This window comes from Meles meles, chromosome 18 (assembly GCF_922984935.1).
Source record: "Meles meles chromosome 18, mMelMel3.1 paternal haplotype, whole genome shotgun sequence".
NCBI classification, from domain to species: Eukaryota; Metazoa; Chordata; class Mammalia; order Carnivora; family Mustelidae; genus Meles; species Meles meles.
The window spans coordinates 24,006,323-24,032,642 of record NC_060083.1 but is presented as its reverse complement, the minus strand read 5'-3'; the positions used below and the strand labels follow the sequence as shown (position 1 = coordinate 24,032,642).

At 53.2% G+C, this 26,320-nt stretch overlaps 1 protein-coding gene across 8 annotated transcripts in view; it reads right to left on the bottom strand.

The window, feature by feature from the left end:
- The window catches only part of ABR (ABR activator of RhoGEF and GTPase), a 178,540-nt gene that overhangs the window by 74,161 nt on the left and 78,059 nt on the right, over positions 1 to 26,320 (bottom strand). For 7 of the 8 annotated variants that reach the window (XM_045984558.1, XM_045984561.1, XM_045984560.1 and 4 more), the window contains one exon: positions 19,648 to 19,832. In XM_045984558.1, the coding sequence (XP_045840514.1) occupies positions 19,648 to 19,832 (185 nt within the window). Of the gene's footprint in view, positions 1 to 6,868; positions 7,595 to 19,647; positions 19,833 to 26,320 lie in introns of those variants that run through there. The other variant, XM_045984563.1, reaches the window with a different exon arrangement.

Here is a 26,320-nt window from a genome sequence, read left to right as displayed (position 1 = left end):
CGCTGCAAAAAGTGATTACTTGGGGATTCAATTAGGTCATTCATTCATTTATTTATTCATGCAACAAATATTTACTGAACACCCACTGGACTCTGTAGATACACCAGGAAGCAAACAAACTATAATCCCTACTCTTACGTGGTTTATAATCTAGAGGAAAGGCAGTAAAAACAAAAAACAAGTAAATATAAATATATAACAATGCCCTGTGATATGGGGTCTGGCTTCCTCTTGGCTTAAACACCTTTGCTGGCTCCTAGCGCCTTTTCTGACCCTGCTGACCCCCCCCTGCCCACCTCCCGTGCAGCCGGCAGGTCTCTGGGTCTTCCCAACCTGCTGGAGTGCTTAGGGCCTCTGCACTTTGGTTCCTGCTGCCTAACAGGCGGGCTCCCACCCTGGCCCTTCTCTGCAGCACAGACCCTCCCGCCTGACGCACTGCTCGGTGATTCCAGGGGTGGAGCTGGGGGGATGAAGCAACATCACACTCCTCTGCAGAGCCCTAGGCCCACACCATACAGTACCCCTGGCACGTGGGCACCTTACACTTACTAAGCCTTGTAAGTCCTTCTCATGTTCCTTTAGCCCTCATATACCTCAGTGAGGCGGGTACTAGATTTTTCCATCATGCAAATGGAAGCAAATGGGACTTGGAGGAGGGGAAGGGACGAAGCTTGGGGTCACACAGCCCGCAAGTGGCAGAGCTGGGATTGCATCCCAGTCCTTCAATACCAGATTCCAGGCTCTCCCACTGCTTAAAAGAGTAACACCACCTCCCTACCCCCACCCCTGTTCTCATTTTCTTTTTCAAGCATCAGGTGCTTTCCCGGAATCATGCACAGAACCCTCTCTGGGCATCAGATGCACACCCTTACTTATTTGGCACAGGCTGGGAGAGAATATGAAGCTATCAGAAATTTCTGATGTCCAGGGCATCTGGGTCGCTCAGCACAGATAAGCCTCTGCCTTTGGCTCAGGTCATGATCTCAGGGTCCTGGGATCAAGCCCCGCATACTTCCCCTGCCCCCCAGCCCTGGCCTGTCTCTCTACTTGTTATCTGTGTCTATCAAATAAATAAATAAAATCTTAAAAAAAAATTTTCTGACATCTGGAGAAGAGTGGCTTTCCCCAGCTGCAAAACCTGCCCCACTGTGTTCCCACAGCTTTCCCACCATGCCCCAGGGGAGGGCTTGAATCCTTGGCCTTCCAGCAGCCCAGGTGTCCAATCTGCGCCACAGGCCACTGCCCCCAGTCTCTGAAATGTTATCTGACCCTGTGATCGAAAAACAGTATCCTGCTAGAGATGTCCGCACTTTAGTCCCCCAAACCTATAAATACACGTCACCTTATAGGGAAAAAGGGATTTTGCAGGTATGATTAAGTTAAGGATTTTTTGATGGAAAGATGACACAGGATTATGAGATCTCAAGGGCCTTTATGAGGGGGTGGAAAGAGGATCAGAGTCAGAAAAAGCAATGTGACCAGAGAAGGGGAGCAGGAGGAGGGAAAGTGATTGCCAAGATTGGAAGATGCTACACTACCAGCTTCCAGGACCAAGATGGGGCCATGAGCTGAGGAGTACAGGGAGCCTCTAGAAGCTGGAAAAGGCCTGGGAATGAATTCTTGCCCCTAGAGCTTCCAGAAGGAATGCAGCCCTGCTAACCCTTTAAGGCTTGCATGTAAGAGAATAAATTTGTGTTTTAAACCACGAAATGGGTGGTAATTTGTTTCGGCACCGTTAGGAAACCAGTAGGGACAGCAAGCTTTAGGGAAGGGCAAGAGTTACGAACTGATGGCTTCACAAGTACCGGGAGCCATTGGGAGAGCTTTCCAGGGATGAACTCAGGACAATCCCACCCTCTGGAAGGTGTTGTCATTATCCTCCTGAAGCAGGGAGAGGAAACCCACCAGCTGCCGGGAGCTTGGGCATGCAGCACACCCTTCAAGGAATGAGATCTGAGTGGGAGACCAGAGCAGGGCCCCAGCTGGTCCCAGGCCCTCCTGGTCAGACTTGAGGCCACCTCCCTGCACACAGCATCAGCCCCGCTCCTTCCCAAGCCAGACAAATGGGAACTCGCCTTCTTTGCTGGGGGGCCGGTGATCCACCCCCCTGCCTTGCTGTTCCCTGCCAACCTAAGATTTATCTGAGAGGCTGGCAAACATCTTGTAAAAGAAATCACTTGAAGGACATTGTGAGCTTTCCTGGAAGAATGGCTGGACTAAAACCAGGTATGAAGACCTGATTACCACAGATCCAGCCACACTGTCCCCCACCCCGGCCTGAGCACAGAGCCTGTGACAGTCCCTGCAATAGCCCAGTTCAGCAAGACCCTCTCCTCAAGAAACTCCACCTCTGAGTACAATCTGAGCTCCCCAAAAGCCAAAAGTCACCCCTCAAGAGTCCCACTATGGGCTATTCTCCCTCCAAAGTTTTGCTGGCATGGGGTGAAGGTCGGGGAGAGCTTAAGCGCATGAAATGAAGTTCTGCTCACGTTATCAACAGGAGGCCTATTCTCGGATACCACCAAAAACCTCTTCCTTTTTCTTTTCTTTTTTTTTTTTTTTTTCTTTCCTCATATGCCCATGTTCCTGGCTTAGAATTATCTGGAAACTCACAACCATTTCTTCAATCCTTGTGGGGCTATTCTTGTTTCAAAAAACACCAGGGCAGGACTTTCATTCATTCTGTACCATGTACTGGGCTCTGGGATACAAACACAAAGGTGAGAGCGCCAGTCTCTGTGCCCAGAGAGCCCTCCGGAGGTGGTGCCCATGTGCCCAAAATGCTCATGGCCAGTTCTCTGAAGAGTTCAGGGACAACCCCCCACCCCGTCTGTGCCATACTGCCTGTTGGTCCCCCAGCACAGGGAAGCTGCATGGTCTCTGCTATCCTCCCCAAGCGCAGCTCATGAAACGCAGCCACTGTGGGCTGGTTCACTCCCAGAATTTCCCACAACCTGCAAGGCTGCAAGTCGGTCAGCTCAAGGCCCCCAAATCCAAGCATTGAAGTCCCTCTGGGAGGGACAGTGTCTACAAGGTCAGGTTAAGCCAGCTCCGGCCTCGTCTTCTAGAGAGCGCAGAAGCTAAATAAATAAAAGCCTCTAAAGGTTTGGGTCTAGGCCAAACCAAGATACGATCTGTCCAGGAACTGTGACCTCCTCCAAGACAATAGCAAGGACTGAACAGGCAGGGGCACCTGCTGTTTGAAGCCTTAGGGCCAAGTGGCTCTGTACCCAGCAGAGTTCGGCTCATGGGCTGCACCACTTTTCGGGGTGCACTCAGCAGGAATTGCGCAAAAGAGATGCCACCAGGTCTAGGGGGCTGTGCTCATGCCAAGCACCAGTCTCAGGACAGCTGGCCCTTCTCTGAGCCAAGACAACGCAGGGCCATTCAGCCATTGCTCCTCTTGCTAGTGCTAGGCACTGGGGAGCTCTCCTTCAGCTACTGCCTTAGCAGAATTTGGAAGGGGGGACACAGCCCACTCTTCTGGAGAGTGGATTGCTCTATTCCAGGCTCCCTGCTGTCTGAGGCCCTAGACAGGTCCCAGTAGGGCTTCCAAAGATCAGGTGTTTGATTCCCATCTTTGCAGTTCTGTCGCTCACACCTCCGAAACGACCATCTACTTAATGTTTTTTTACAACTGACTTCTTAAAAGCCCAGCCTCATCCCAAATGTGATATTTGAAATCATAAGATGCACAAGTCATACTTTTCCTAATACACATTGAAATATAAGCCTAACTATTGAAGTTCAAGAAATACACCTAGGTGCCGCCTAAAATCACATCTCGTCATCCTAAGTGGGTTTCAACTCCCAGAAACACCTCGGTGGGGGACACAGGCATGGCCATGTGGGGCCCAAGGGCAGGAGGAAACAAATGTGGCGTGGGCGTTTCTGACTCTGTTAAAAACTGGCCCAGAATAACACCTGATGGGCTAATCTGCATGACAAAAGGACTTTCATTCCTGACAAAGGAGTTCCTTTAAATAGCAGCTTTTAGATACCATGGCCGCAATCAGCCCTGCGTGTACCTTGAAATAGAATTGTGCGAAAGATTTTTGGAAAGCATACAACCCTTTACCGCCAGGAGATGGTGTGGCTAGCATATCAACGTGATTATTAGTTTATAGAGAATTAAGTCCTCAAAGGGGGGTCTGGGTTGAAAGACAGGACAAGCCCCAGCCCCAGCTCTGGAAGAAACCGCTGGCTATCCACCTCCTTCCCTGGGGGAAGACGGAAGCACCTCAGAAATTACACTGAAAGCAGGACTGATTTATAGGACACATGCTCAGGGACACAGCCGCTGCTGAAGGTAAGTACTCCTGAAGGAAAGTAATAGTCCAGAGAGAACGGCCTTGGATTCCTACCAGCTGCTGAGAGGAGTCTATTGTACAGACTGCCAAGACCATCCCTAGCCCAGGACAGGAACGCACCCTCCAGAAGGGCCCCGTGACCATGCACATGCATGCACGCGCACACACACACGCGCGCACGCGCCCGGTCCAGTTCCGACCAAAACAGAAGCGGTCTCCCCTCCTCTGAAGTTTGTACCCTGTTACTAGAACCCTGAGGACTTTCTCTTTCTAGTCCTTTTATCTGTGCACTTGCCCCCTCATCCTGAGCTGTGAACTCTTCATGAGAAAGGATCATGCCCATTCATCCTGTCTCCTTCCCAGTGCCAGGCAGAGTGCTTTGGCTAGAACACAACCTGACAGTGTTTGTTGAGTGACTCAATTCAATGAGGTTTCTCCCCACCCCTCTGCAGCCACCTTGCTTGCTGGCTCCCTCTCCAGCTGACCAAGCTTGGTAGAGAGTGAGGGTATCCTGGAGGTGTTCAGGATGAGATGGGGGTGGGGGGGAGGTCTGGAATTCACCAACAACCAGGAAAGGCCCCTTCCCCCATGCTGAGACAAGTCCAGGAAAAGTGAGGCCGCAAGTAGGGGAAGACTTCACCTAGGCGCTCACAGGGATCTGGGAGGGTCTGGGTTTTTGGGGGTCGTGTGTGCCTGGGTCCCCCAGGCGTCGGTGTGCTCCCTCCTTGGAACACCTCTGAGTAGAACAAGGCCGGGGAACAGGGTACCCTCTTCGCAGGCTCCATGGAGCCTTGCTCCCTCCATACATTCACTGAGCACCAGCCCCATCCCAAGCTCTTTGCAGTGTTCAGCAGTGAATACAATATGGCCCGTGCCCTGGAGGAAAACAGGGCATAATCGAGGAGGCAGACATCTAGAGTTCTGGGCAGAATGAAATATGGGCTAAGACCCAGGTATAAGCCAGAGTCTAGAGTAAGGGTGGTTTCATAAGGAAGCCCATGAGCAGGACCCCATCTGTGCTGGGGAGGGGTTCTGAGAAGACTCATCAGGGAACCCCCTACACCTCACATCCCACACACTATTTGGCTCTTGGTTCCAGCCAGTGCTCTTGGTTCATTACCAGACTTTCCCCCATTCTGTTCCTGGTGGGGAGGTTGCTCAGACCCTAAGTGCAGAGACCTTTGCAGGCCCGGTGGAGATGTGACTAAACCCCAGTGCTCTGAGCTAGCACCAGATGAGAGAACCAGGGGTGGGATGTGGGCCACTGCCAGCCTCCCATTACCTCTCTTCTCTTCTCCGCACCCAGGCCCACAGCTACAGCTGCACCCAGATGTTGCATGTCAGCCATCTCCTGTGGGTCTCCAGCCTGTTTTCACCTCCATTAGCTTGCCCTTGGAACCACACTGTAGTGTGGGTGTGGCACGGCTGTGATTCCCCATCTTACAGGAGGGACAAAGAGGCCCAGAGAGGCTTAGTGGCAGCCTCCTGCCCACAGCAATGCCCCCGTGCACCACACCCTCTGGGGTGCGGACCCGCCCAACAGGGAGGTGGGCACAGGTGGACACTCTGCTGGCCAGCCGGCCATCTGCAAACTCCCTGCCATACATTCCCACTGGCCTTCTCTTCTAGCTGCAGAACACGGAGGAGGTGAGCAAAAGGTTGAGGTTAGGGCTCTCAGAAGTGGATAAGAAAGAAAGGAAGAATGAATGGCACAGGGTGCCATGTCCCAGGCAGCACTGGGACTCCGCCCTTGGAGAGGAGGGGAAGAGAAGAAAAGGGGATGGATGCACAGCCCCCCTCCTGCTCTGCCTTCAAGGCAACTCCTATGACAGGACAGGGGCATCGCTGGGGAGAACGTTCACAACCCCAGAGTGAGTGGGCCCAGCCGCAGATGCTTCTTGCCTACGCCCACCTTGGGAAAAGTGCCTACCCTCCTGGCTCCTGCCTCCAAAACCAACTGTTATCACCCCTTTTTCGGCTAATACAATTCTTTTCCTTCAAGGGAGCTCGGTGACCTCTGGCTCCCAGTCTCTCCCCCACGCTCTCTTGCCTTAGCTCGGCCTGACAAAGTCTCCTGGCTAGAAAGCAAGTAGCTAGTGGCCCCTTTGGCCCGAACTTCCCAAGTGCACTTATCCTACTGTTGCCATGGAAACAATGAATTATGGCCTCCTGGTTTCGAGTCAAGCGACTCCTCTGGGGCAGCAGGCTCACACCACTGCTGTGCCCACCGGGTGACTCATGTCACTGCCAGAGAAAGCCCCCGGCACAGCTGGCCTGGGGAAAACCGGCTGCCACTCCTGCTGAGGACAACTGGCCCATGGGGAGGAGGCAGGCACTGCACCTCTCCCCCAGGAACAGCTGCCGTAGAGCTCAGCCCCTCGCATCCCCTCGCAGGCATGCGCCAGCCCCTCTCGGGCCAGAGTGCGGGGTTTCCACCCAGCCACGAGGTTTGTGCGCAAACCAGCCATTTCTGCCCGCACACAGCTTTCGGCAGCCGAGCGCTAGCTGCTAGCCCTGCCCCTCCCCCGACAAGCATCCAGGGCGTGTCACATTCCCACCTTCACGGCCACCAAGAAGGGGGACCCTGAGCCGGGGCTGGTCGGGGTTCCCAGCTCGCATTCCTCCAGGAGAAACACATCTTCATCCTCCAGAACCTTGTCCAAAAAGCCTATAGCCTCCTCTTCCTCTTCCATGGCAGCCGGAGGCGCGGAGGGCAAACAGGAAGCGGGGTCCACGCAGCAGCAGCAGCCGTTGCCGCCGCCGCCCCGGAGGGAGGCAGGCGGGCAGGGAGGGGAAGAGCGTGCAGGGCAGGCCTAAACCAGCATGCTGGCCTCCCCGGAGTCAGTTCTGGCGCCCGGCCACCGGCTCCCGATGAAAGGCTCCATTATGAACCCTTTCCTGCTGCCGCTTCCCGGCCCTCCCGCGCGACGGGGCTGCGGGCCGCCTCACGCGCGCCCCCGGCCCGGGAGAGGGGAAGCGGCGCTCCGGCAGCTCCTGCAGCTCCGGCAGCCCCGCCGCCGCCGCCGCCGCCGCCGCTAGCTTAGGGCAGTCCCTGGAGAGACCGCGCGGCGGAGCAGGAGGAGGCGCCCCCGCCGGCCGCCGCGGCCCTTCCCGCTGTGCGTGCCGGGCCCGAGCGCAGGCGGGGCCCCGCGCTCCCCGGCCGCCGCTAGCGAGCTCGGGCCGGCCGCCCCGCCGCTGCCGCCGCGGGCCCTACAGATCCCGCCCTTTCTGGACTCGGAGGCTCGCGTTTGCTATTAATACACAGGAAATGCACGACTTGACTCGTGAGGTGGAGCCGTTCCTTCTCTGCGGTCACCGGCCGGCGGCTGGCGGAGGCTTCTGGAGCGCGGAGGAGGGGCGAGGGGAGGCCGCAGACGGGCCGGCCGCTGGGGGAGGTCCGCTTTCCAGAGACAGGCTTTATTTACAGCCCCTCACCAGAGCCCGGGCCGGCAGGGGGAGGAGCGGAGGAGCAGCTGCCCGCACGGCCTCCGGGAGGGCCGGGCGAACCTTGCTCGCACCCGGGGAGAGCCCCAGGCTGAGCCCCTTTCTCATCTCCGCCGCAGGTTCTGACACCTTTGCGGAGGGGAGGCTAAGGCCTGGTGAGAGGAAACAGTTTCTATCGCCACGGCGGCTGGGAGCACAAGGCTTTGTGCAAAAGGAGGCCTGGGCCGCCTCGCCACAACAGCACCAAAAAGTGCCAGCGGGGGTCTGCGGCAGGCCCACCTTGGCTGGCGGGAGCTGCCCCATCTCCTACTCACAGACGCTGCTGGGACGCGCACTCCCACCGCCTGGGGGCTCTTTTGCCTCGAGACGGGCCTCTGCCCTACAGAGCCCAACCCCATGACAAAGGGTACAGGAAACCCAGGACGGGTAACACGAGCTGCCCTTCCCGCCCCTAGTCTGCTTCCCTTGGCTTCCTCAAGGGTGGCAGAGGCTAAGCCCATCCAGACAGAGAAGTTTACGTTTGCGGCTGTGTAGGCCCCAGCTAGAGAGGAGAATGCTCTTACTCCCCTGGGGGAGGCGTTCAGGGGCAGCACCTGGGAAAAGATCTTTCACCACACAACACCCAGGGCAGAGGTTGCAAACTCCAACAGCCCTTAAGATCAATGGAAGTGAGCCAGGTAGGCATGGGGGCGGGAGGGGGGGGGTGGGGAGCCACCACCCAGCTCCCGCTGCTGGCTGCTGAGACAATAAGGGCTGTGCCGTCTCAGATTGTCCTAGAGAAGCTGGCAATGTGGATTTTTAGCAGATCTCTCCATTTAAAAATGGTGGCAGATCAGTGACGTTAAAACCAAACAAAATGTCTAAATGAAACACACAGGTGACCTGAATTAGGCCCACAGACAAAGTCGCTGCCTTCTTGCAGCTGGTTGTTTCTTTGAGGGGTGCCGGGAATTGTGTGGGTATGGGAGACACAGGGTGGTGGTCGTGTTCCCTGAATATCCCCTCTCCGGAACTGGCATCCTGGAATCCACCCCTTCCCGGTGTAGACCGGAATCATCAGTGCCGCCCCCAGGTAGACCAAGTGGAAGTTCAGGGTTCTGGTGGTAAGCCCTTCAGCCCTACTCAAGCCAACCCCCTCAATCTCCGACCAGCCCCTCCACAATGTCTCCAGCCAGGGAATCCCTGAAATCTTCTTGATGCTTCTAGCTCACAATCCTCTCTCCCAGTCAATACACAGTTGCTGGGACCAGTCAGCGTGGCTCTTAGTGATGCGGTGTCTGAGCTGTCCACTGGTGTGTGTATCTATCACCAGCCTCCTTAGGGACAAGTCCTACGCTCTGTCAGGTGGTAATGGCCACAGCGGGGAGGACTCAAACTCTTTGGAAAGGAGTTCCAAAGGAAGGTCAACTGCATGCCATTCTGCCTCTCCTTTCCACTGGGCACCTCAACTGAGAAAGGGCCCCTGGCTGAGCCTCCAAGCTTCCAAGAATGGAAATGGTCTATCCCAACCCCTCAAAAGGTCTGTGGGAGCTCTGAGCTTGAGATGGGGCTCCTGCCATTTTGTTAGAGCAGAGAATCTGTCCTCGCGCTGACTTCCTGTCACTAAAGCTGAAATACAGATGGGGGGATTTGGGGTAGGCTCTTGGGGCCTCAGGGCTGACAGGGTTCCATAGACGCACATTCCACCTTCCACCCCGCCCCCTCCCTCGGTCCCTGGTTTTTCCCTGTCCCTTCCCGGCTTGGGTTATAAATAGCCAGAGCACATCTGAAGGGCCCTTTCAGCCACAATTCCTCATTTGGTTTGGGCGGGTGAGGCTGCTCCTGGGGCTTGGGAACAACTGGGCCTGGCATTCCCCAGGGCACAAGTGTGCCAGCCCCAGGGCTCTCTGCCACCATTTCTGTCTCCTACCCTGCAAGCTTCAAGAGCACGGTAGGACTGCCCCCATGAGTGAGACGAGCAGGTGGAATGGGAGAAGGGCCTGAGAGCCCAAGGGTCCCTCTTGTGTCCCTTCCCCTGCCCAAGGGGGGCATGAAATACCCTTGGAAGTCTCTTGGAGTAGCCCGGTCTTCCTTCCCCACACCCCTAACCAGCAGAGCCAGATCAACACCCACTTCTTCTCCAAACCCTGGAACCTCTCAGAAGCTGCTCCCTAAACATCCAAGGCGTCTCTGCTCCACCCCACCCCAGCTGGCTGGAAATTCCAGTGAGTAAGGAGAATGCCCTTCCATCGCCATCGGGCACACAGACACCACTCAGAGGCCCTCAGTCCTCCTGGGGGGGGGGGGGGGGGATGACTCATAAGTCCCAGCAACGCTCCTCTTCCTTTCCCCTCCGAGTGCCCTGAGGCCGCCCTGGACCTGAGCTTTCTTTCTGCATCCTCCACACTCCACTGCCTCAGTCTGGCTCCTGCGCCTCTTTCCAGAGTAGCAGCTTGCTCTAAAGGTCTCCAAACTGCCTTATTCCGAAGTGAGAGGCCTCTCTCTCCTACGGACAGCCCTGGCAGTCTGACCGCTCCAGCTAAGGTGGGCCCTTCCTTCTCCTGCCTCCTGGAGTCACCCACTCAGGACCCTGGCCTCAGCCTGCTGCTCTGTCCCCTTGACGAACTCCTCCCTTCTCGCTTCCCAACCAGTGGTGGCCTGTCACCACGTGTAGCTCCGGCAACCTGCTCAGCTCCAAGCATGACATCTCCACGGTTGGCTGGCTCTCTTCACTTGGAAGTCCCGCCAACAGCCTCTCAACTCCACATATCCAGAGCAAATGACCCTTCCCCCTCCCTGAGCCAGCTTCCCTTTCTGGCTTCTCCACTTCTGTTGGCAGGGCCGTCATCTTGCGACTCTTCCTTCCCTCACTCCCCACATCCCTTTTACCGAGTCCCTTTGGTTCTGCCTTCTTTTCCTCTTCTAAAGCCCCAACCAAAGTTTGCAGCATCTCGCCCCTTTGGTTCTGCCTTCTTTTCCTTTTCTAAAACCCCAACCAAAGTTTGCAGCATCTCGCCCCTACACAGTCATAATCATGTTCCATTTTGAGCCCTGATCTTGCCTGTCTATCTACCTGGTCACGGTGTTTGCTCCTTCATACCCAGTGAAGCCTGGCATTACAAACACGAATCTGGGAGACACAGCCGTTAGAGTGCTCTCAACCTATGGGAAGTGAAGGCCACAGGAACAAAGGAGACAGTGTCTAAGTGATCACCACAGTGGGAGCACAGGACAAAGGCAGTATCCCTGCCTTAGAGAAAAGGCTTCTCAGGAGAGCGGCTTCTGAGCAGTAGCTGGAAAAGGGGAAGAGTTTGCAGGCAAAGGGAGGAAGGCCAGAAAGGAGAACTTCTGGTGAGCAAACACAGAGGGAGGACAGAATAGAAAAGGGGCAGGAGGTGAACTTGGAGAAGTAGGCTGGAACCACACTATGGAGGGTGAGAGGCATGGACAGGCCCATGGGTAAGGGTCACTGACTGAGCTTTTCTCTTTTTTCTTTTCTTTTCTTTTTTTTTTTTTTTAAGATTTTATTTATTTATTTGTCAGATAGAGAGAGAGAGAGTGAGCACAGGCAGACAGAGTGGCAGGCAGAGACAGAGAGAGAAGCAGGCTCCCCGCCGAGCACGGAGCCCGATGTGGGACTCGATCCCAGGACGCTGGGATCATGACCTGAGCCGAAGGCAGCCGCTTAACCAACTGAGCCACCCAGGCGTCCCTCTTTTCTTTTCTTTTCCTTTCTTTAAAGAGGGAGGTAGGGAGGAGCAAAGGGAGAAGGAGAGAGATAGAATCTTAAACAGGCTCCACACCCAGTGTGGAGTCAGACATGAGGCTCAACCTCACAACCCTGAGATCACGACCTGAGCTGAAATCAAGAGTCAGATGCTTAACCCACTGAGATGTCTGACACTTGCCAAATGCACACTCTCAAAGCCACTGAGAGTTTCCTCTCCCCAAACCCAACGGCCCTCCGTCACACTCATTCTCCATCCCTCATTCTCTTGGCCACTACATCAGTGAGTATTTATTAATGGCCTCTTGTGCACTGGGCACTCATGACGCAGCCACAGTGGGACACTATGTCTCCCTCTATGGAGCTGACAGGCTTGGGGACAGACTGACCATCGTGAGCCAAGGCAGTATCAGGAGTAGGACACGATCTCAGAACTATGGGGCTGAAGTACAACTCTCCCCGAAAGGATAACGTGGAAATACCTACTGTGATTTTAAAGGTTCACATCCTCTGACCCAGCATCTGCACTTTAAGGGATTTTTCTGCAAACACATTCCTACCAAGGGCACAAAGATCTCTGTACAAAGATATTCACTGCAGTGATGTTTATACCAGTGTAAGACTAGAAACAGCCAAATGTCTAGCAGAAGGGGATGGTTAAGTGACTTATGGGATATTCATAAAGTCATAAAGAAAGAAGAGTGAGGTAGATCTTCACTTACTGATGTACAAAATGTCCAAGACTTATTAAATAAAATAAGGAAAGTAAATTACATAACAGTACCAGTATGATTTAAGGGTGGGGGGGAAGCATATATCTAATATGTCACATGGAAAAATAAGGAGAAGTATACAACCAACTCTTCACAAAAGTTCTGTCTGTAGGATAGGACTTTAGGAGACTTTCACTTTCTATATTACATATTTCTGTAAAATTAGAATGTGCAGTGATGTAACCAGGGAAAATAAAGAAGTTAAAAAAAGAAGTGTGGCAAGTGCTACGATTGGGAAAGTAGACTGAGCTCTGGGGGCACAAGACAGGAGCAGCTGATGTAGCAAAGGGAGAGTCATAGAAGGTTCTTCAGAGGAGGCAACATTGAAATTCATACCCCAAAATGTTTAGGGGTTAGCCACGCCAGCAGGCACAGCGGGGGAAGACAGGACTATGTGAGCACAGGAAATGAGTTCCGTCTGGGGGACAGTGTGCGTTCAATCATTCAGCCAACATTTACTGAGCATCTACTAGGTGCCAGGCACAGTTCTAGGCACTAGTTTTTGGATGAACAAACATCTGGTTACAAAACTGACAAAGCTCCATCTTGGAGCTCACATTCTAGTTGAGAGGTTGGTAATGACCCACGGAAGCGGGCAGGGGTCAAGTGGTCAGATCCAGCAGAGCCTTAACAGCATTGCTAAGAGCTGGATTTTGCCTCTAGGAGAAAAGAGAAAAGGAACGCACTGGAGGGTTTTAAGCAGGGAATGAGGAGACCATTGTTCAACAGTCATACCTCCCGGTGACATCAGATTATTCTTTCTAAAACACTGCTCCTCTGTGCCCACAGAGTAGTGGGGCCCTTGCTGGCAACTCAGCCAATCCAACTTTGACAACAGTCTTCTACTCACTCTCCCCTTAATGGGCCAGGCCATTCTCACCTTCAGGCCTCATCCGGGGCTAGAAGCCTCTTCTCCCTCCTCTCTGATAATTCCCAGCCCTCCCAACTTTCTGAGCAAAAGCTGAAGCTTCATCTCCAGATTTTCTGGAGCTCAAGAGACTCTGGGTCAAGGGGCCAGTGCCAGGAGCAGGCAGAGTCCGCTAAGGCCACAGACAGAATCAGATGCATCATCTTCCTGATAACTGTGCTCCTCCCTCTGCCTTTCCTCCTCTGTTGTAGAAGTCATTCCAAAAATCATACATAGAGTTTAATTACATAAAGCAAATGCTGGGTGTCAGTCAGTACATGACACTATTTATGCAGGAAAACAAACAAAGAAAAAAGAACTTCCCTAGATTCTGGATTTCAATCCTCACTCTGCCTCTTGCCTTTCGTGTGACCCTGGCCAAGTCATTCTAACTTCTAGGGTCCCAGTTTCCTTGTCTGTAAAATGGGGTTACAGTACCAACTCCAGGGTTGCAATGAGGACTAGTACATGGAGGGCAGTGCCTGGCAAGTGTCAGCCCTTGTTAGGCACTAGCTAGTCTCCTTTTCTTTGGCAGGAGTGGTAGGGTGTGGGGAGCACAGAAGTCGGGGGCCCTAGCTCACTCCCTGCTTCACCTCCCACCTCTTCCTTTGAACCCAGTACCCAGCAGACCATTATCCTTTTCTCAAACTTCCAGAGGTTTCCCCACATTCCAGAATTTGCATAGCCCTCTTTACCTAGAATGTTCTTCCTGACCAGTGCCCAGGCAGAACACTTCCCGCTATCTGAGGCTGCCTCCCCCAGACTCAGAGGTTCCCCTACCTGAGGTCACGTGACCCCTCCCTTGGGATGCTGGACATCTCTCAAGGTTGTTGCATAGATGGCCTTGAAATAGAGTGTATGTGGGGGGATGGGGGGGGGCAGCCCCTGTGCATGCGAATTCCCCACAGCAGCTGGAACAATCTCTTGTAAAAAGTGGGTGCTCTGAAAATAATTAGTGGGTAGACATGAATGCTCACAGGGCAAGGCAAAGGGTCTCCCCAGAAGACAAATCAAGAGGTTTCGATGGGATCGATGGTTCCTATGGAATGTGTTCATATGACGTGTGGTGCTAGGGCTGAAAGGAGCACAGTCCTACCAAAGAAAACCAGGCTGAGGAGGGAGGAAGGGTGAATATCCACTCACCAGTGCCCAGTGCAGCAGGCCAAGCCATGGCTGTATCTCGATTTCCCAGCACTTCCCTCCCTGCTTGGCTCTCAAGCTCCTGGCAGTGGCTTGGTGTCTAGCAAGGTGGGCTTAAGGGGAACACCTTTGCGGTGGGGGCTGGGGAGAAGGGAAGGCAGATCGTGGCCAAGTGACAAGGAGCCCAAGACCACTCTCACCTCCTTCCCAGCAGCTGGGCTCTCCGCTTTGAGTCCCTCTTCCCCCTGAATCCTTCACAGCGGTGCCCCCTCTCCCCTCTCCCTTCAGTGGCCTTCACGAGGCAGGAGTACCGCTGGGAACTGAGATGGGGCCTCCTAGAAAATCGGGTTCAGATCCCAGGAGAGATCCAGAATCAACTCCCACCTCAGGAACCAGTGCTCTGTGTGGTCGGCACGAGGCGTTTTCACAGGTCCTGCGTCACTTGGTCCTGGCAGTAGCCCTTCGGCATGGGAGGCATCTGTCCTCATTTACAGCCTAGGGTACCAAGACCCCGCAAGTTGCCCAAAGCCACACGGCCAGAAAGAGGTAGAACAAAGGCGAGAAGCCTCCTGTTCGGGAGGGTAACAGAAAGCGGCAGAGGCGAGGATCCTACCACTTACCATCTGGGGGGCCCTAGGTAGGTGGTGTTACCTCTCCGCACCCCAGGTTCCGTAGCTTAACACAGGGCAATGGTGGTGCCTTCCTCACCGGGTCACGGTGAGGGCGAAGCAAGCGAGTGTTTATAAAGTACTTTAACTTAACGGCGCCTGCATTTAGTGTTTTTGTGCATTCTCTTTGCAGGACGGGAGGGGTCTGGAGGCCTCTTGGCAGAAACAACCAGCCCACAGCCCTGAGGGCAGAAGGCTTGCCAGTATATCATCCAAGCAAAAGAAAGCCCTAGCAGGCGCTCCAGGAGAAACTAGGCTCAGGGCAAGTCCAAGTGCGGGGGCGGGGGCGGGCAGTTGGGGAGGCCAGAAGGAGAATGGTGATCCCTTCAACACTCCGCCACCCTTACTTTGGATTCTCCTGCTAGATAAAGTCTGAACCCCTCAATCCCTCAATTCAGCCTTTTATTCGAACCGCCTCTGGGTACCCCAGGAACTACAGAATGAGTCTGACACTGAGCAGTCCCAGCCGCACATGTACAGACTTCGTGACTGCACAGCGCTCTGCCTAACCCTGTTGCACGGAAACCTCCTGACAGCTGCGTGAGGTCAGCAAGGAGGAAATTCTCAGTATCTTCCCTTTAAAGATCAGTACACTGGAGCCCAGACTGGGTGAGTGACATCCCTCGGGTCGCACAGCTGGTAAGTGCTCTAGCACTGAGACAACACCCACATCTTTGCCTTGTTTCTGCTTTTTAGGGCGTCTCCCAAGAGGGGTGACAGAGGAATCTATGGCTTGGAGGGAGCAAGCTTTTCTGTAAGACCTTGGTCCTAGCAGAAGAAAGCGGGCCCCCACTTGTTAGCTGAGATCAAGAGTCCCTGCCCTTCCTTCCCAAGGTGGAACCAGGCACAGGACTCTCAGCTGAATAGAGCCAGCACTGGTAGGGGGCCCTGGCCCTACTAAGGAGCTCTGCTCAGCTGGAGCATATCTACTATAGGAGCAGCAGGGCAAGGCTGTAGGGATGTGGCAGGGAGGGAGGAGTATGGGTCTGTCCTGCCAACACTGCAGGGACCTGGATTCATCTGGGCTCCCACACCTGGCAGGACTGATCCAACCTCAGAAAGGAGGTTGCAAAAGGCAGACTCAGTTGTTGTCTAGCAAATGCCATGAGCCTAAGTTCTTGCAATGGTCTTGGCTCCAAAAGCTGGCGAGAAGTCTTGTAGGTCCCAGTCACAAAGGACGGAGCATCAGGATGAGTCCCACCCAGTGCTGCGGGCTTTACCTGAGTCATCCCAGTCCCTCCTCTCACCACCCCTTCAGGGAGTTGGTCCTACTTTTTTTTTTTTTTTTAAGATTTTATTCATTTATTTGTCAGAGAGAGTGAGCACAGGCAGAAAGAGTGGCAGGCAGAGGCAGAGGGAGAAGCAGACTCCCCGCCGAGCAAGGAGCCCGATGTGGGACTCAATCCCAGGACGCCGGAATCACGACCCGAGCCGAAGGCAGCCGCCCAACCAACTGAGCCACCCAGGAGTCCAGAGTTGGTCCTACTTAAAAAGAGTAGCAAGGGGGCACCCTTGGGGTGGCTCAGTCGGTTAAGTGTCCAACTTTTGATTTCGGCTCAGGTTATGATCTCAGGCTTGTGAGATCGAGCCCCACATCGGGCTCCATGCTTCGCATGGAATCTGCTTGAGATTCTCTCTCTCCCTCTGCTCCACCCTCTGTTCTCTCTCTCAAATAAATAAAATCTTAAAATAAAATAAAAAGAAATAAAGCTGAGGAAAGTGAGGCTCAGAGGGGTTATGTCACTTTTCCAGATCCTACAGCTAGAGAGTAGCTGGTGTTCATCTAGTCAAAGCTCATGTTCCTTTCATGTGTCAAGCTGCCTGGGCCACGGGTACCCAGACATTTGGTCAAAATTATTCTGCATGTGTTGGTGAGAGCGTTTCTGAGTGAAATTAACATCTGAATCTGGGTAAAGCAGATTGCTCTCCCTAATGTGGGCGGTGGGCCTCGTCTAATCCACTGAAGACCCAAATAGAACAAAAAGGCTGAATAAGAGGGAACTCGTCCTGCCAGTTGAGCTGAGACATGAGTCTCTTCCAGGCTTCTGATGCAGCCTGAAACACCAGATCTTCTTGGATTTTGAGCCTGCTGGCTTCAGGCTGCAACTTACACCACTGGGTTCTGCTGTTCTCAGGGCTTTAGGCTCAGCCTAGAACTAACTATACATCATTCCTGTGTGTCCAGCTTGCTGATGGCAGGTCTTGGGACTTCCCAGCCTCCATAATGACGTGTGTCCATTCCTTATCCTAAATCTCTCTACAGATCTAGGTCTAGATGCAGATCCTATTGGTCCTGCTTCTCTGGAGTACCCTGACCAAACCTTAGGCTTCCCAGAACAAGCTGGCTGCATATTTGGGTATGAAATGCCCAGCTGCCAGAGGCCAGACATCTGAATATCTAGAACAATTGTCTGATTTAGTCCAAAAGTCCCCTTGGTTCCTAAGGCCTCAACAGGAAGCCTGGCAGGGAGGGGCCCTGCCTGGCCAAATGAACAGAGCCAAGCAGCAGAAACCTTGGTTTTCTTTTTTTTTGTTTGTTTTTGTTTTTTTCTTTTTAACCAAAACAACCCCCAAGTACTCAGGAAGGGGTGTGTCAACTCTCTCCAGCACCCCAATGTAAACAGCAATACTTGTGGAGTCCACTAGGTGGAGCCAGTGATCCAGCAGAAAGGTGGGGAACGCAAACTAACTCTAGGAGGGAAGGCCTGCAGGCAGGGGGTACACCAGGCTGCAATCTTCACCAGGATCCCCAGTTTGGATAAATGCTCCCCACCCTCAGCATGTCTTCTAGCCAATGGTGTAAAAACTCAACTCTGGGGTTCCCAAGCCCCAAGCCCTTTCATCAGCTGTCACTGTAGCATCTCGGGACTTCAAAGTTCTCAAACCATGTTATTCCCTCCTGAGCCACCCAGCAAAATGAGCAGGCACAAAGTGAAAAAAAGTCACTGCCCCAAAGCCTCGGAGCTCCAGGCAGGGAGATGGGGTGGGGTGGGTCCTCTGCTGTGCCTGTTTCACTGGAGAAAGCACCCAGCAGTACCTTTCACCAAGGAATCTAAAAATGGATGGGCAAGCGCACAAGCAAGGTGGTCCTGTGATGAGGAAGGAGCCGGGACAGAGAGCAAGGAGGAAGGCCCAGAGGGGAGGAGAAGATGGCAAAGGCACTTTTCTTGCCAGCGAGCAGCTCTCCTTAGCTACACGTTCTCAGCTCTCAGCCAGCATTCCTGGCCCCGGGTTGGGTCCTCCCATGAATCTTCCGGCACCTGCTCCTAGTGGGGATAACAGCTGAGTCCTCCAGGGGTCCTCTGAGCTCTAGTAGGTCAGAGACCCGAAGGCAGAGATGGGAAGCAAGGGTTTTCTCCTTGTTTCCCCTGGCTGGCCTCAGTTCAGGTCCCAGAATACTCCTTCCTTCATCAGTAGAAAAACCCTCCCCTGCCCGTCCAAGACGGTGGTCTCTCACCTTCCTTAGGGATGACAGGACAACAGCCCAGAATGCCAGCTGTGGGGGTCCTGAACCTCACCCAGCCCCTCCACCTCCCACCTGTTCCACCATCTTTCCAAACTTGCACTGCCTGGCAGCCACTAAGCTCAGCCTGGGCCTCTGTTGCCATGGCAACAATGTGGCTTCCCCCAAGTGGGAAGCTGGTTGCCAAGGCCCTTGTTGCCAAAGGCTATAACAGCCACCCCGGTGTGCGAAGAGGGGGTGAGAGCTCTGTGGAGGGGCGGAGGGTGGCCAAGGAGGCTGGAAGGGAAAGAAGCAGGGGGTTCTCCAGAAATGGTAGAATCCCAGCAGGCCCCCTGCTGGAGTGGGGCTTGCTGGGCCCTTTAGGATGGGAACGAGTACTCCCCGATACCTCAGTGACTGCTCCTCAGGAAGGATGGAAGAAAGGGCCCCCTGCCCAAAACATACCTGGATAAGCCCTCTACTGAGCAGGACTGGGCCCTTCAAGCCCCACCCCCACCCCCACATGGAGGCATAGCTTTGATGCTCCCCAACTCCAGAAAAACAGCCCCCAGGAACCCCTCTGTCTTGCTCACTCAGATGCCCCTGTACAAGCTGGGTGCAGACAGAGCCGGGCCCTGCAGCCAGAAGCAGCATTAACTATAAGGATTGCAAACCTCTTAGCCTGTCTCAAAGCACGTACTTAATAGAGGAGAGGGGGACACCAGTAGGGCTCATTCCCTTCCAGAGGTGGGCAGATTAGGGCCCTTGATCTTCGGGGAATGCTGCCTGAGCAGCTCACTCCACCCCGCAGAGAGCACAGAGACCAGCCTTGCTTTGCTGAGCCGGCATCTGGACATCTACAGCCCACGGGTCACGTGTGCAGCCCCTGCCCGGCTCTGGGCCGGAGAGAAGAGCTGGTTCCCTCCCCCAGACCCCATCCTGCTCGAGAGGGGCTGGAAGAGAAAGCTGAGAGAGGAAGTGAGGGTATCCAGGGAAGCAGATGGCTGGTAGAAGAGGCAGGGGTGGCAGAGAGAGCAGCAGGTGGGGGTGGGGGTGGGGAGTCTAGTCTGCTGGCGGCCCAGGACTGGAATGAGAAGACGAGGGCACCAAGAACATCCAGGTCCGTGTTTCCCCAGTCCTGCTCCCCACCAGTAGCATCTCAAGCAGAGCCTGGCCCGTGACCCCCAGGCCTGCCTGGCCCCCTCCCCTAGAACTCCACCTTCTCCAACCCCAAAGGAAAAGCAATGGTGTACCTACCCCAGGTGCCAGCCCCTCAGGCGGGGTGGGGGAGATGCCATCCCCGCCGCCCTGGCCGCGGGCACTGAGCTGGGGTGACATGGTGGGTGACTCGTCGATGTACGGCATGGTCTCCGAGCCCTCCGGGGGCCCCTTCTGCTCCTCATTCCCCTCTCCGTCGTAGTCGTCGGCCCCGTAGCTGAAGTCTGAGACAAGGAACAAGAAAGGCCACTGAGAGTCCTCCACGAGGGCCGCCAGGGACTGGTAGCGCAGTGGGCGCCGACGGCGACCCCCGGCTGCCATGCCCCCCGTCGCAGCATGCACGGCCTGGCCCAGGCGGGGGCTGCGCGGGGGGCCCGGGCCTCGTGAGGGGCTGGGGAGCGCCAGCAGGCCCCGCGGCTGCAGCTCCAGGGCTGCGGGGAGTCGGGGAGGAGCGGCTCTACTGTTGCCACCTGCTTAATAGCATGTCAGCCGCGGATTTCCAGCCGCTATTTCCTTTGCCTCCTGCCTCATTCCAAGTCTAAAAATTCACAGTGGGAGCAGGAGGCAGGATGCTTCCAACTCTCCTCTCTGAGTCACCATTTTGCTTTTTATAGGGACTAAGGAGGTTGGGCGGGCCGAGCGATGTCACTTCCTGAGCCCCTCCTCCTTGGGTACCATTCGTACACGGAGCCGATCCCTGGCATGGGGCGCAGAGCAGCTTTCGGGGTGGAGGGCTGAGGCACTGCCCCCAGGGAGCCCTCCCTCCTCCGAACAAGGCCCTGGCGCGAGATGGAGCCCAGGGCTGGCCGAGTGTGGGCGAGAAGGTGGCTGCGAGGCCTGGCAGGGATGTGGTTTAATGGCAGACTCAAAAGCTGGCACTTATTTCTATAATTTCAATGGAGGCTCCCTTCAGAGAAGAGGGAAGAAAAGGCTGCAGGGAAGTCGAGCTGCCGTTTACCCGACCAGGCTGCGGAGCCCACGCACGGATGCCCCTTCCGGGGACGGCAGGCCGGGCCCACGGGGGCACAGCACCGCAGAAAGGCCCCCCAAGCTCCACCACAGGGGTCTCTCCTGCAGCGGCATGAGTGACCCTCTCGCTGCCCCTCACCCTGTCTGGGCCACGTCCCATCATCTGCTCAGACGGAGCTTCTTCCTGGATGTCTTCCCTGGCGTCTCTGCTCAAAATGACAGCAATATGGCCTTCTAGCGGCTCGGCTGCTCTTGCCCAGTCGTCTCTGGGCCCCTGGGACAGGAACTGGGTGTCTCGGTCATCACTGTGTGTGCCCAGAACCCACAGGCCCGTGTGCGGCAGGATCTGGGGAAACGTGTGTGGAGGGAATGAATGAGCGGAGGAATGCACTGTCCCGCTCAGGTCTCAGGTTTGAGCCAAATTCTCCACGGGGCCCTGGCTCCTCCCCTTCTGTCACAACATACCAGCCCCTGGGCAGCCAGCAGCCTGAGAACGGTGTCAACAGGTCACCAGGGCGTCTGGCCACGGCTGTACTCAGTCCAATCTGGCCCTTTGGCAGCCGAGAGCTTCCCCTAGGCTCGCTGCACCTGCTCTCTCTGACTTTCTCTCCAGTCCCCGTGCTGACGGCCCATTAAGCTGTCAGAGGATGTAAGCTATTATTTTTTTTTCCCCCAGAACAGGCATGCATGTGAAGAACCACAGGATCCAGCCATGGAAATGTGTGTAAGCCACGTACACGATAGGGCCCGCTGGCTGGAGAACGCAGGGCCTATGCGTGAGGCTGGTAGGGGGTGAGCCGACTCTGCTATTTCTGAGCGGGGTAGAGGGAAGGCAAAGAAGCCACAGCATCCAGTCGGCCCAAGTCTGGCATTGTCGGAGAAGGGGGAGCATTGTGGAGTGAGGTCTCCTCACTTTAAGAAACACAAGGAGGGAATGAGACATCCTGTTGACCTCCATCTCTCCTCCAGGGGGCTCCAGGCTGCCCTGTGAGTGCCTGCAGTCAAGGCCAGGGTGTGTGGTATGGTGAACCCTGAGCTGGCCGAAAGCTCAGATTCCAGCGGGCCATGCTGACTCTCCTATACACTAACCTATATTCCCAGAGGTCATGGGCCCAGATCTGGGCAAGCTCCAATTCCTCCTCATCAGAGGGCCAGCCATGGGTCTGCATCTCCCACTCCTCTCAATCTAGCTACATCTGGAAGGCTGTTGCTACTATCCCCAGTTTATCAGTGAGTCTCGGGAAGATCTGCCCAGAAAGGTTCTGGACCCAGGTATGTCTCCAAATGCCTCCCTTTTCCCTTTGAGTCTCTAACTTCCAGAGAAGTTGACTTCCACAGCTCTTCTGATCAGGAGAGGCTGACCAAAGACCAGGAGGGAGGGGTGCCGGTCACAGCCGTGGGAGAGGCCCAGGAGTGGAGGAAAGTGCACACATAGAGCTCTCTGCAAATGTTCTTAAATACTTTCCCTTTTGTTCCACCACCTGCCAAACACTGACAGCCCAGGAAGTCCGTCAGAGACCCAGGAGGGCCCTTACCAGGAAAAGGTACAGAAAAGACAGAGAAACTAACCCTCAGAGGAAGAAGGTGCCCTGGGGACTCAGGAGGATGGAAATGTACTGAACACAGACTTCAGTTTATGAGAAGCTGCGGATACAAAGGCTTGGCCACCAGGTCTCAAAGAGAGAGGGCAGAGGAGGCTGCTAACAGCCAATATCCGTTTCCCCTCCTAGTAACAGAAATACCATTATATTTGCAGTGGCACTGTGCCCAGTGGCTAACTAAAAGACAACTTTCCCTAGTGGTGTGGGCCATGTGATTAAGTTCCAGCCAATGAGATGTTAAGTGGATATGTATGAAACTTGAAGGAAGGCTGCTAAAAATGATTGGTTTAGCTGGAAAGCACACCACTCCTCCCTACCCCCATGGTTCCTCTTTCTGTTGCCAAAGTTTGGAAAGCAGATGGGATGGCTGGAGCTCCAGAAGCCATATTAAACCATGAGGTGACAATGAGGGTAGAAGCCTTCACTGAAGCTAGCCGAGCAGAAAGCTAGGAACCTGGGCTGGTGATGGCACAATGAGCTGCCATACCACTCCAGGGCTGTCTACCGCCAGACTTCTTCTTCTTTTTTAAGATTTTATTTATTTCACAGAGAGAGCACGTGCACACTCTTGTGTATGAGTGGCGGAGGGGCGGAAGAGCAGAGGGAGAGGGAGAAGCAGACTCTCCACTAAGCAGGGAGCCTGCCACAGGACTCCATCTCAGGACCTCAGGATCATGACCTGAGCCAAAAGTAGATGCTTAACAAACTGAGCCACCCAGGCGCCCTCAGACTTCTTTTACGTGAGAGAGAAAAATGCTCATGTGATTTAAGCTTCTGTTATTTAGCTTTTATGTTATAGATACTCAAACTTAATTGTAACTGATTCAGATGATTTTCCTTGACATTCTTCCTAGGTGCTTTTCCTACTGCCTTCACTGTTCCTTCTAAATCTCCTTGGTCTCTAAGTCTTTTCCCACCCCCTTAAAAATAGGTATTCTTTAAGTATCCTTACAACAGAATACTGCTCACCAATAAAAAGGGAAAAACAACGGATACTTGCAACAACAGAAATAACTCTTGCGGGCATTGTGCCAAGCGAAAGAAGTCAGACACCAAGGAGCATATCCTGTATGGCTCCATTTACGTTAAGTTCTAGAACAGACCAAACTACCCTATGGTTGAAAATAAAAAAGGGGGACGCCTGGGTGGCTCAGTCATTAAGCTTCTGCCTTCAGCTCAGGTCATGATCCCAGGGTCCTGGGATCGAGTCCCGCATTGGGCTCCCTGCTCGGCGGTGAGCCTGCTTCTCCCTCTCCCTCAGCCGGCTGCTCTTGCTCCCCCTGCTTGTGTTCACTCTCTGTCAAATAAATATATAAAATCTTTTAAAAAAAGAAAAGAAAAAGGAAAACAGTGATTACCTCTGGGGTTGGGGTAGAGACAGGTGTTGACTCTAAGGGGCACAGGGAACTTTCTGGGTGATAGAAATATTCTATATCCTGGGATGCCTGGGTGGCTCAGTTGGTTAAGCGTCTGACTCTTGATTTCAGCTCAGGCCATGATCTCAGAGTCATGGGATCGAGCCCTGCGCTGGGGCTCTGTGCTCACCGGGGAGCCTGCTTGGGGACCCTCTCCCTCTCCAACTCTCCCCCTCTTGCGTGTGCACTCTCTCTCTCTAAAATAAATAAATAAATCTTAAAAAAAAAAGAAAGAAAGAAATGTTCTGTACCTTGAGAGAGATTTGGGGTATATAGGTGGATGCATTCATCACCTTTCTGAAATATACTTAGGATTTGTGCATTTTACTAAACACTGAACTCTGGTTAATGATATTCATGCTTAAGTGTTGCAGTGAAGTGTGCTACTATCTGAAACACATAAAAAACAAGATGGGTTGATGATGCTCAAAGAAATGGAGAGATGTACGATAAAGCAAGTGTAGAAAACAGAAAACATCCAAAAAGTACAGATAATTATAGACTCTAGAAGGTGGGTACATGGGAATCCACAGTACAATTCTTTTTTTTTTTTAAGATTTTATTTATTTATTTGACACAGAGAGAGAGAGATCACAAGCAGGCAGAGAGGCAGGCAGAGAGAGAGGGAGAAGCAGGCTCCCTGCTGAGCAGAAAGCCCGATGTGGGGCCCGATCCCAGGACCCTGAGATCATGACCTGAGCCAAAGGCAGAGGCTTTAACCCACTGAGCCACCCAGGTGCCCCTCCACTGTACAATTCTTTTTTTTTTTTTTAATTTTTTAATTTTAAGTAGGCTCCACACTCAACTCCATGTCATGAGCTCAGGAACTCACAACCCTGAGATTAAGAGTCACATGCTCTACTGACTGAGCCAACCAGGTACCCCTCGCTGTACAATTCTTTATGCATTTATGTATGTTTGAAAATTTTTGTAATAAAATGACGGGGGAAAAGTGGTGCTCTCCAAGCTTCTGTCACCCCTGCTTTGCTCCCTCTCCCAAATTTTATTTACGTGCCAGGAAGAGGTCTGAGCCATAGACCCATCTCTCTGATTGGTTCCTGGACACCTGCATCCTTAGGGACCTTGATCCACCCTTTTCCTGAAGTTAATATACTAGATTGCTCAAGTAGGAAAGCCAGGAGTCATTTTGGATCCCATCTTCTTCCTGGTCTTCATCTTCTACATCCTGAACTATTCTCCACTCCCCAACTTCTTCCTCACCTTCACCAGCTCTTACAAGGACAAGTCCAACACTATCTCCCCATGATCCAATCTGAAAATCTGTGTTTCTCCCCTGTTAGAAATTCAACAGTTCCCCATTCACTTCAAGGGTAAATTCCAAACACGCCAGGTCAAGTCCCTTTATGGTCAGCAGCTGAATATGCCTTTACAGGGTCATCCTCTGCTGCTGAGTAATATCAGACATCTTCCAGGTCCCTGCAGTGGGTTCTATAGTAGCCCCCAAATATAGATACAAACGTTCAGGTCTTAACCTCAGTCCCTTATGTGACCTTATTTGGAAAGAGGGTATTTGCAGATGTCATTAACTTGAAGATAACTGACTGGGTCCTAAGTCTGACGATGTATCCTTATGGGAGACAGAAGGAGAGAGGACACAGATGGACAGAAGGCCCTATGAAGAGAGATTGGAAGAGACTGGAAGAAGCAAGCAAGAATTCTCTCTTTATAATCTCAGTAAGGAGCACTGTCCTGCCAACACCCTGATTTGGGATTTTGGTCTCCAGACTGGAAGAAAATAAATTTCTGTTGTTTTAAGCCACTAAGTTTGTGGTAACTTTTTTTTATGGCACCCCTGTGAAATTAATACAGTCCCCAGACATGCGACACCGTTTTCCCCCTCTGGACCTTTGCACATGCTGTTCCTAAACCTAGAACACCCTCCTCACCCCTTGTCCACCCTATGAAATCCTATTTAGCCTTTGAATCCATCTCTGCTGCCCCCTTCTCCCAGGAAATTCCTCGTCTCCTGAATACATAAAGCACTTTTGCAAACTTCTGCAAAATGAGAAAAAGGTGAATACTTCAACTTTCTAAATGTCAGAAAAGTGAAGAGAAAATTAAATGGGGAACTACAAATGCTCAATGTATATATCCATTTAAAATGTAATCAAAGAAAATGCATACACACACACACACACACACACACACACACACACACACACACATATTTGCAATTTCTTCTACCAAATCTGCAAGGTTTAAAAAAAATACCCAAAGTTGTCAGGGAACAGGCAGCCTCAGAAACTCTTGGAGGCTATGGGGACACCTGGCTGGCTGAGTCAGTAGAGCATGCAACTCTTGATCTCAGGATTGTGAGTTTGAGCCCCATGTTGGGTGTAGAGATTACTTAAAATAAAACCTTAAAAAAAAACAAAACCCAATTCCTGGAGGGTATGACACAACTTGTCTGAAGTCAGTCTGGTAACTGGTTTTGAAAGCTTTAATAGTTTGCACAGCTTTTAACCCAGCATAAGACAAGACTATGTCCTAAGAGATAATTAGAAACGTACCTAGGGGCACCTGGGTGGCTCGGTTAAGCATCTGCCTTTATTTTTATTTATTTATTTATTTTTTTAAATATTTTTATTTATTTGACAGACAGAGGTTACAAGTAGGCAGAGAGGCAGGCAGAGAGAGAAGGAGGGGAAGCAGGCTCCCCACTAAGCAGAGAGCCCGATGTGGGGCTCGATCCCAGGACCCTGGGAT